Source organism: Gambusia affinis, linkage group LG17 (assembly GCF_019740435.1).
Source record: "Gambusia affinis linkage group LG17, SWU_Gaff_1.0, whole genome shotgun sequence".
NCBI lineage: Eukaryota > Metazoa > Chordata > Actinopteri > Cyprinodontiformes > Poeciliidae > Gambusia > Gambusia affinis.
Genome location: NC_057884.1, coordinates 17,687,174 through 17,698,585, shown reverse-complemented (window position 1 = coordinate 17,698,585; position 11,412 = coordinate 17,687,174). Strand labels below are relative to the sequence as shown.

The 11,412-nt window shown below is 38.3% G+C and overlaps 1 protein-coding gene across 3 annotated transcripts in view; it reads left to right on the top strand.

Annotated features, from left to right (window-relative positions):
* Window positions 1-3,246: 3,246 nt before the first annotated feature.
* The window catches only part of LOC122819560 (A-kinase anchor protein 2), a 78,288-nt gene continuing 70,122 nt past the window's right edge, over window positions 3,247-11,412 (top strand). For 2 of the 3 annotated variants that reach the window (XM_044096364.1, XM_044096362.1), the window contains exon 1: window positions 3,247-3,454. In XM_044096364.1, coding sequence (XP_043952299.1) covers window positions 3,411-3,454 — 44 coding nt within the window. In that variant the 5' untranslated portion in view covers window positions 3,247-3,410. Of the gene's footprint in view, window positions 3,455-8,947; window positions 8,989-11,412 lie in introns of those variants that run through there. The other variant, XM_044096363.1, reaches the window with a different exon arrangement.

Genomic DNA, 11,412 nt, shown 5'->3' with positions numbered 1-11,412 from the left:
CAAATCTTAATAAATTGATAGACAGTCATGTGTGGGGAAACTCAAATTGCTGTATAAAGTTGAATAAACTACACAAAGACAGTCATGGATTAGAAAAATATGTAACACAACTGAAGTTTATTATTACTATTATTATTTTAAAAAAACATAATTAAATGAGTCAGTAGCAATACTCATTTCTTTTTTGATCTCAAAGAAATAAAATGCCCAACTCTCCCACATGCTGGCGAGTTTGTGTGTGGAAATTCTTCCAACAACGTTATATTAAATTACAGCTCACAAAGGGTTTGTAATGCACTTCAAATGACTAATCGGCTTCTGGCGGTCTTGTAACACTCGACCTGCAGTCAGAATGTGAGTGGGCGTGTGCATGTGTGTGTGACAGACTATGTGAAGGGTGCCTGTGTGATGCCCATTTAAGGTCACTACCAAAACTTGTGGAGCAGCTTCTGAATAACTGGCATACCAAGCAACATGATAACCAGCTCAACACGGACTGTCAAGAAAGGAAACGGAGATAGACAGGAGGCCACACGCAGGGGGAGAACTTGTTAAAAGCATAAACATAAATGTGAGACAGTGAGGAATGTGAAACGTCTTGGTACTTTTATGAGAAGTGGCCTCTGCCATGTGAATCGAGATGAGACAACGGGAAAGAGCAACTGTTGCAGAAAACATCAATAAAGACAAAAACATAAACTGATGGATGGTGTGTTAAAAAAAAAAAGAGTAGGTTCTGGAAGTCACAATGAAAAGGAAAAAAAAGAAAACTTACAGATGGTCTTCGCCTTTCCCTCTACCCTTCAATCAGTGCAGCTAAGCACTCCGGCAGCAGGTTACAGACCCCATAAAAACACTGCTGAGCTTCTTGTTTGGACAACTATCTGGAGCCAGATCCCAAAGACTAAACAGCTTTCAGCAGGTCTCACTTTCAGTAGCGAATGGAGTCTTGCTGGAATTTATTAAAGAAAATAGATAACATGCCTGAAGCTTTTAGCTTCACGAGCTGCAGTCTTTTGTTTTCACTATAACCTCATTTTAAAAGATATTATAACAAGTCTTGTTTGTTTACATAAAGCTTGGACTCCCATCAAAACTTCAGAGTACAACATTCTGAGGTTAGAAATACTGACAAGAGATACACATTTTCTTTAAACCCCCATGAAAGTTGCCAACTGCTCAAACCATAATTATTTTTGGTTACAGCACAAGAAAAAGGCCTCCAAGATTTTTATTTAAAGTTCTTGTTTTTTGTGGTCCTTCTTAAATAGGAATGGTGGAAACTAGTAGTGATTAGCCTCATTCACATCAGATTTAGAGAGCATACAGTCTCCAGAATCTCTTAGATTATCCAAATAACATCAATTTGCGGCAAATTTAGGACAAAACCCCCCAAAACTTTGTGTTCTTGGTACTTTACCCAGGTTATGGCTGCTGCATTTCTGTCCAACCAGTGATTCTACCCTAATGGGTATGATATTCTAATGGGAATGATACTTGGTATTTCACTCTTCATTTGGGAGTTTTCTGCTCCTCCACCTTAACTGTGAAGGAAGTTCTTTGAATCAAAATAACTTCAAATAACTTTCCTTTACCAAGTCTATGTACAAAAACAATTTGAGTTTGGTCAAGCTCTCAGTAAACACATTTATAAATATATATTTCCTCTGAGGTGACTGGTTTTAGAAAATAGCATCCATAGAGCTGACTTTAAGGCCAAAGTGTAAACTGTTTGTATCCAGGATGTGTGGGGTCTCCTGAGACTGTAGCTGATCTTTTCCAGACCCAAGTTCTGGATGGAGGGACAGTCAGCCATGATCCCTATGTGTAATTTGGAAATGTGAGCACTTTTGCCCCATTTAAGAGCTCTATTCCAGAGGGACCATTGCATATTCGTCCGGTATTTATAATAAAGAGAGTTTATATAGCTTCTTGCTGAGATCCTTGTTATTGCACCCAGATGAGTGGCAGCAACCCCATACGAACAGCTGCCATGATGACAGAGGTGTTTTCTTTTTTCCCTTCTGGAGACACTTGCAGGACTCCGTTCACTGTAGATAAGGACACTCTTTTACCTGCTTCAGCCAGCGTCTTCACATTCGCTTTGCGTCTGGGTTTGAGAGATTTCACACACAAAAAATTACTCTTTGTCTTTGGGACACAGCACCTGTCTCTTTCCTGAAAGGTATGAAAAAAATTGCACATAAAATACCCTCAAGTTTGTGGAAATTGTGACCAAGAATGGACCAGACTTGATAAGATTGTCACTTTTCTTAATAGTACCATAGCTGATTAGATTTTTCCATGATTTTGGACCATTAACTGCACCATTTTGCAGTTTTGTAAGCTGATGCATTAATATACTTTTATACAAGTTTGAAATAAATTCAGATGCTGTGAATTAACCAATCAGATGCTTGCAGAAAATCAACCCATCATTTGGGGGTTCCTAAATTGGTTAAAGGCATAGTAACTATGGTTTGTAAGCGTCTGAATTTAAAGAAATAAGCTCTAAAAAATATCCTCCTTAATATTCTGATATTTAGACAACAGAAATAGAAAAGGTGATTTTTCTTCTCTTCCTCTTTAAAATAAACTCCCTCCACCTCAGAGGGAAAAGGTTGTTCTCCAGTAAGCAGGTTGGCCACTCCTTTCATTTTGTTAATCTTAAATTATGAAAAAGTTAATGCTTGACAATAATAAAAAAGAGTAGATCTTACATAAGCTCAGTCCAATGTGTAATTATTTTCTGACCACTTTTAGATCTGAAAATTTCATTGTGAAGTTAGTCTTTTAAAATTTTTATTAAAAGGTGATTTCTCTTCTCTTCCTCTTTAAAAGAAACTCCCTCCACCTCAGAGGGAAAAGGTTGTTCTCCAGTAAGCAGGTTGGCCACTCCTTTCATTATAGAGCAATTCTCTAAAGCCTCTCTTTCCTTCTGATTCTCTGCTGCATTTTGGCCATTTTCTCTTTCTGTCCACTCTCTCTCATCACCTGTTTTATCCCTCCTTCTCTGCTTTTCTGCATTGCCATTGTCTCTTTTTTTCATCTCAGTTTATATATTCAAATTTTATGTTTCCTCTTCTTCTCTCTCTCTTTCTTTTCATCCCTTTCTCTCACTCTCTCTCTCTCACACACACACGTGCACGCGCAGAAACATGCTTCCACCCATTTCTTCCTCCTAGTGGAGCGGGGTGATGAAGGCACAGCAGCAGCTGCTGCTCTGTCACATCCATAACCACCACGCACTGAGAAGGCAAGAGAGAAGGAGGAGGTAAGAAGGTGGAAAGGGAGGAGGAAAAGAAGGAAGAGGAGGACACAACTCTGTCTAAAGGACACCAGGGGACAGAAGTACAGGAAAAGGACAAGGAGAAAGGGAGGACAGCAGAGGGAGGCGGGTGGCTGCAGACATGTCAGACGCACCTTTGCAAAGGAACGGCTCTGCCAAAGCCCTGTGAGTAGATATTCTTCTTTATCTTTCCATCTCTGTCTGCTCCCCGCCATCACTCCTCTCTCTGCCCGCATCCCTCCATCTGACAGGCTGAGTTGTCATGGGAACGGGAGCTCCGTCATGGTGAGGCTGCAGCTCAGTCATGACTGGAGCGGGGACACGCGGTACACCCTGTACACTCCTCTCTCTCCTTACTGCATCCCTCTTCTTTTTTTTTTCCTCAGTCGCCCTCACAGCTCCCCCTGGAAACATCTCACCTCACTGCTCACCAACACTCTGGAACTATTATTTGCTTTTGCATCACTTTCTCTCTCTAGAGTGGGACCTGATTATTCTTTTGCAACATCAGCCCTTCATTCACTTTTGCTTCCCAATGGAAATCTATACATGCTGCTATATATATGTATATGTATAATGCAGGTGTTTGATGCGGTACGCTTTAACACTTTCAGTGTGGAAGCTGCAGGCAAGAACAATCCGCCATGCTGCAGTCCACCAGTCCAGTCTCCCTCATGGGGGATTTTTAAGATGTATATATATATAATATACAAAACTTTTAATCTTTATGAGACATGAGCCAGTTATTTTACCTGAATAACTAAATTATATATTTAAAAAAAAAATAATAATCACATTCTATTTTTATATGGGGGATGATTTTACTCCCCTGTTTTGTATTTTTTATTATTTTATTGTGTATGTTACTACAAACATGTGGTGCAACATGTCTTTACTGCTTTTCTTGATATTTTACCTGTTTTTAAACTGCACTGTTGTATTTTGTTTATTTTATCGCCTTTATAAATAGTTATTATTAATATGATGTTGATGATTTTTTACAAGTAAATCCAGAGTGACAAGCTAAAGGAAACTCTCCATCGCCCATGTTTCAGATTAAAAAAGCAAACTCCTCCAGTTGTCAAGATGTCTCCCACTCATACTGCCTGACCTGCCGGCTTGTGAATTGAATAGAAGTTAAGTAATGACAGCAGTGCAGTAGTAAGACAAAGACTGTGGGAGTTTAACATTCAAAGCTTAGAACCTGTAATGTTCTGTGTTCTTATGCCAGCGTTGAGCTGTTTTTAGACATGGACATCTGCCCTCAGTCAGAAATATAATTTTAATATTTCCTTTTATACAGTATGGAAATTCATGACATATGTATAGTGTTGACTCCCCAGATGCCTGCAAGTGAGTGAATAGTTCAGCTTTTTTAAAGCGGGATTCTGAAGAGAGCTTATGAGTCATCAGTATCTTCACTTCAGTAGATAACGTTCTGAACTGAATGGCCTCAGGCTGCAGAAACGGAGATTAGTTTTAACAGCCGGTCAATCTAAGGACCGGTCAAAATGAAATCTGTTCCTAAGAACTGAGAAAACCAAAAAAATAGTGTAGCTCATAAACCTTTCCAAATTGATAAATGTTGGATTTGATGGCTAAAACTCGCATCACAAATCTGCATGTTGCTCTGTGGTAACTTTGCTAACCATAAGCAATGCAGCATAAAGCTCACAAACTAGAAATGCAGCAGTCAGAATTTTGTTTCTGATTTTCTTTTTTGTGACTGTTTCTTTTTGACCCTCCTGAGGCCTTAGCGCAATGCTAAGGAGGAGCCCAACATGTCACAGTCAGACAGCAGAGAAATAGGTGGTTGTCACATCAGGCTGTTGGCTTCTGAAACCACACAATGCAAATATCCTCGAAAAATGCTCACTGGATCAGTGTGACATCTGCCAGATTGCACACAGAGTGAAAAACTTGTGGGGTCCAAATCACTCCTGTTTCTTACATCTCCACGGTTCCTCTGACATAACTTTTTAAAACACCTAACCATTATGGAAATTAACCAACTTTGATCTTCTTCACCTATTGACTCATCTGCATAAAAATATTGTTGCTGTAAGACAATTAGTTGCGCCTAGAATCATCATTGAGTGGTGATTTTAGCTTGGCTGGGTTGATCAAGCTAAAAATTCCCAGACCAGGATATACCAGATCTCTTCCCATTTTCAAAAAACAAATTTAAGCCAGACCTGAGATGTTTTCTTTTCACCTCTTTGTGATTTATGCAAGAGGTGAGCCAGTATAATGAATCACCTGCTAAACTGCTGCGGCTCCAGCAGCAGTGGAAAACAATTGTGAAGTGGATATAAGCAATGCTTTATAAAATGCAAAACTGCTAGTATAGCTTGTTAGTACAGTGATGTTTACTATATTATATAAGTGAAATGTATGGACGTCTCATATAGCTTATTTGACACAAACAAATAAGGAAGCTTAAAGACGGACTTGTGTTAGCAATAGCCAATCTGGAAACATTTTATGAAGAGGTTTCCTGACGGCATACAATTGTTTAGTAAGTTAAATGTGATTTTCACGACGAAAAACTCCCCTTTCTAGAATGAGTTCAAATCATAATAGACACTCTTTTATTTCATTTTCTATCCCAGTGGGTTCTGACTTTTTGCAGTAATGTCAAAGTCTGAAGGCATCTCATGTCATCAAATATTTAGATTTTATTTTGTTTTATTTTTTTAAGGCAAATAATTTATGCTGATTTCATAGTCTGTGACTTAACTTCAACTGTTTGCAAAGCTTTTTATGGTTAGCAGATGCTGAGGAGTTGTTGAACTTGAATGACAAACATTGAAATATTTTTATGCTTAGTCACAACCAAGTTTCAACCAGGTGTTGGTGAGCTCTTTCACTGACAAATCATTGACTTTTCTTTGCACACTCTTTGAGTACCACGCCCATGAAGCAGGCAAGAAAAGTGCATTGAGGCATGAAACAGAAAGGCTTTACTGGTGCATCAATAGTTAATGTCTTAATTGTGAAAAAGGGACTCAAGTAGGACCCATCCTATTGTTCCTTCACTTTGTCCTTTTTCTTCTGAGATGCTGCTTTTAAGTCCCACAAACACGGCACAGTCCTTATTTATTCAGCAGAAAGACGAGATCGTATTTGTGGTGAAGTGGACTGTAGAAGCCACAGAAGACCCATTTGCTGATGCTATTTATTAAACAAGCAAGTATTGAAGGGGTTCTAATGGGATAAATAATGTATATCAGATCTCACAGGATCCCTGCTGAAGACAGGCAGAAGAAAAGGAAAACATTAGCAGCATCTCATATTTCATTGTTTTCCTTTCATTGGACAATTACATACAAAGCAACACATTTACAAACCTAAACACTGATGCAGTAAAAGGGACTAAGCCAATCCCCAAATCCTTAAAGTAAATATGCAGGGTCATGAAAGGGTATGCATACAAAAAAGACACAAAAAGACATTTTGATGCTAAAGAAAATGCTGAGGTTGTGACAAGTGTGATGGCTGGGGACGTCGGCCCCTTATCTGTATGCAGCTCATCTACTTCCAAGAATGTTTTCTGTATGTGTGGGTATTTTTTACATACGTGTTCTCTGAAATTCAGTCACTTATGTAGACTCTCTTGTAAAAATATGTATGCTGCAGTTTAATGGACTTTTCTTCAGAATACCGCCATGAGTCGTACTTGTATCACAGTTTGAGAACAAACTGTGATACAAGTAAAAGTTACACGAATTTGCATGGCTAAGACTCTGCAAGTAGGTTTTCCGGTATAACCAGTCTTTATGCTGTGGATTAATGAGAATCAAATTCTAAAGCGATCCAAATGCAAGCCAAAAAAAGACTTGAAAGTCTTTCTATTTCTGTTTCCAAAATGCTTTTTCCTGCTTCTCTTAGGGATATATATTTCAATTTAAGTTTGAGCAATATTTTCAGTTTTGCTTTAATCCCATCCATTTTAGACTGATTAAAAAAAGTGTGACATAACCCTTAACTTTATCACTTATAAAAAGCTTATGTCAGTTTCTGAGTGGTTAGTTGGTAACGATTTGCCTGTTGTGGTATTCTAATGTCGTTAACAATCCATTCAAATCTTGCTCTGCTCTGTCGCCGATGCACTTTTCTTCTGAGTTCCCACAAGGACTTCCAGTTCTGCAATCAAAAAGGTGGAGGAGGGCTGTTTAATTAATGCTCTTGTAACTTTGTGTTGTCGACTAACTAAACGATCTGTCTCATCTTAAAAACTTCTTACATTTTTACTTCAAAACAAGAGCTTTAAGATTAAAAATGTCAGGCTAAATGCATTTACTGTCATAATCAGGGTATGTTACTCTTGTTAACCAAAGTCAAATAAATCAGCACTGCATTTGGCAAGACAAAGATTATTTTAAAATATTGTAGGGTCAGGTGTTGGCCAGTGGTGGCCAGGGCCAAGAGGAGGTAACTCACCAGTAGAGTACTTCGCCGGAACAAGCAGCTCCCCTCCAAAACCATTGGTGGCAGTAGTGGTATATGCTTAGACAGCATATATTTACAAAGATAGAAGTGTGTTTATTTGCTTCAAGAAAATATTTTGTTGTGCTGCAAACTGGCTTTGGTGCCAATCAGTTGTTGGTTAATTCCTGAGTGAGCGGCCTTGTTACCCTACTAAAATTTGCTGCCTCAGTCACTCTGTAGAGCTTGAATATTATGAGCTCTTCAGACACAAAAATAACTGATTTGAAAAAGGAAAACATTGATTTTTTTCCCTTGCTTGTTGATTCTCAAAGTTTAATGCGAAACTGTGCACCAGAAAATGAAAACTGTAAGAATAACTATATTCCAAATGAAGAAGAGAAAACAAAAAAAAAAAAAGGTTTTTTAAAGAACGTTTTATTGTGAAATACTTAAAGACATCCAGACATAGCTCAACTTCCATCAGTAATGTATAAAGTATGAATGAGATCAAGGTCTGGCAGCCTGTTGCCCTAGAAATATGTCTGCTGGAGTTGTTTTAATTCGCCTCCTCCTCTTTTCTGCTCTTTAACCCTAAACTGCTACTTTCCTTACCCTAAACGAACCTAACCTCCTCCGAACCTTTACGACAGGCCTTCAAGGTTTAATAACTGACACATGGGGGCTTTATTTTAATTCTCATAAAGAATATAAAGTGGCACTTGCAGAGTAGTGTGAACAGATTTAGGTCTGCTTGAAAGGAGTTATTTTTACCACACATATACATACACATACTGTACTGTACAGTAGACTGTTATGTTGAAATAAAAAAACAAATCTCTAGTAAAGAGTAAAAGTTCTGTCCATGTGTCTGGGGTAGATTTTTTAGTAAAACTGAAATGTAGGAGTACTAAACTGATGAGAATCATACAGAACGCAAATACACAATTTGCCTGACTTGCTTTCTTTGTCCGCATTGGCTCATTGCCTCTGCCTCCTACTCACGCTTTGCATATTGTTACACTTTTCTGTTTGTGTGTGAGAGTTAATGTGTGCGTTTTCCTGCCTCTAGTTTCACATCTGGAGGTCATTACCTCTGAGCTGGGATTGGTTGAGGCGGGCAGGGGGAGAAAAGGGGTGTGGTGGGCTGGCTGCGCAGTGAGGTCATCGCCTCGTTGTGGCGACGCTCAGGAACAATGATGCCGTTGTCTCCGGTGACGACCCGCCGGCGTAGCTCACCCCAGTATGAAGGGCTTAAAGAGGGAGGAAAGGTGACCACATTTCAGTGGATGAAGATTTAGGGATTTGGCACAAGCTACGGGGAACAACACCACAGAAAAAAAATGAAAAGTTCAATAATGCATGTGACAAGAATTTTTAATAAGAAGAAAAAGTACAGAGACTCTTGGAGATTCTGTACTTTCACGATAACTATAGTGTAAAATTCATTCACCCAGTCCAATTCTTTTGCATATACCTGATGGTTTGCACATTTTACATCATGCATAGTTTTTTTTTGTTTTCTAAATCTGTTCAAGATGTAGTTCCAAACAACAAGGAAAAAAAACAATGAATAACACTTTCTTATTTTAGTTTGACCAGTATTAAGCAAATGTCTTTCTTCTAAAACTTGGTTCAAACCAGTCCATCCATCCATCCATCCATCCATCTACTTTATTTATTTATATAACACTTTTCATCAAAATGGATCTCAATGCTTTTACAAACATCAAAACAATCAAAAAATCACAACGAAAATGTTTTTCTAATTAAATCAAGTATCAACCAGAATATCTGGCATTGTTTTGACTTTGGGTCTTAACTCAGACTTGGTTACTCTTTTCTTATCTTGAATTATAAGGAATATTTATTATTTATTATTTCCTATTTCTAGTGTTAAAAGAAAATTGTAGTTTATGTATAAATGTGTTTCATCTTTATGCCAAAATGCATTTTATTGTTCCATCATCTTTTTTTTTTTCTTGCTGTTTTCTCTCCCTTGGAGTTTGTCCATGGCTGCCATATTTTAAAATGTTTCTGCTCCAATGTGTGTGCGTGTGTGTGTGTGAGAGTTACATGCTTCTGTATTCCCAAATGGGTAAGCAACGTCTACAGCTGCTGTTTCTCCTTATAAGGATGCCTGTCTGAGGAAGGAGAGGTAAAAATGAGGGAAGAGGAACAGAAAGTTGGCCACTGATTGGAATAAGACAGGTGCATGAGAGGGAATGAAAACAGGATTGTGAAATAAGATAAAGATGGCATAAAGTAAGGATTTGGGGAGAGAAGAGAGGTAGGCGAAACTCAGTTGAACAAGTTAAAATATAGAGGAATAAAAATTGGAAGACAGGCTATTGTGGCCCATTTTCACAAACTTTTTCTTGTTTGTGTATTTCTAAAACTTTGTTGGTCTGAGAAAAAGTTTAAGGCTTTCCTGAGACGTTGTTTTATATATTTTTCCAAGGAAGCTCATTGTCTTACACAGCCAAATATCACATCTTTACTTTTTGTTTTTTTTCTCAGGAGTATTTTATTATTTCAGTTGATAAATGTACAGTAGACTGCTGCTATAACGGCTGAGTTATATTTCATTATGGCTTTTAGTTGAACTTTAACAACTTTTTTGAGTTGTTTATCTATTTTTGTTATTTTGAGTTATTTCAATTAAACAAATTTAACAAGTCTTGTTATTATTGGATTGTAATGGACTTGCTATTGTTTTAGATTTTACTCTAAATGATTTGAGCTTTTAAATTCATTTTGCATATAGTTTTTGCATATTTAAAATTTGAGATTTGCCTCCTGCAACTAATAACATTTTGAAAACATACTTACCCGGGCTAAGGATCGATGGCTTGCATGTTATCCACACTCATGTCAGAAACAGATGGCAGCGAGTTCACATATAAGATTAAGAAAGAGTTCCAATATTATGCACAATGTACAAAACCACAAATCATCTAAACATTCCAACAACAGCATGGCATGTATTTTGTGGTCACCACGTTCGTCATGGGTCTTTATTAACACACCGTTGTCCTCTTTTTGTTCATCACAATAAAAATGGATAGTTTTAAAAACCAAATGGAAGTAGCTTCCCCTCCATAAAATGAAAATAAAAAACTTTATACACAGTGAGAGCTATAGGAGTCTCTACACCAGCTCTTTTTTTATCTCTTCATCTTTTATTCAGCATCTCAAGCACCTTCCTTCACCTTTCTAATATGAAAAATCGCTTGTCTCCCACAGTTTTCCTTACATCTGCAATTTTCTTCATCCTCTCCCCAATTCCCTGGGTTTCTTTAACCCCATCATTCTCTCTCTCTCCCTCTCTCTCTCTCGCCTCTGCTCCATCCCTTTCTCAGCTGCTCCTCCCAGCTGTTTAATCACACATGGCTCATGCCTAAAGAAGGGGGGGAGAGGGAGAGGAGGAAAAAGAGGGGACAAATGGGAGGAGAGACGAACGGAGCCGAAGAAAGAGTGGGTGACAGAAAGACAGAGAGAGAATGTGAGCAGTGGGCTGAGTGTGAGGCACATGGTCACCGAGTGAGAGGTCTTTCATTCTGCTTGGATTATAACTGAGGAAGGAAATCATCTGGATACTCCTCTTCCTCCTCCTCCTGCTCCTCCTGTTCTACCTCTCCTTCCTCACTCCTCTACTTCCCTCCCTTCACCGTCTCTGATCTCCGACTTGAGGG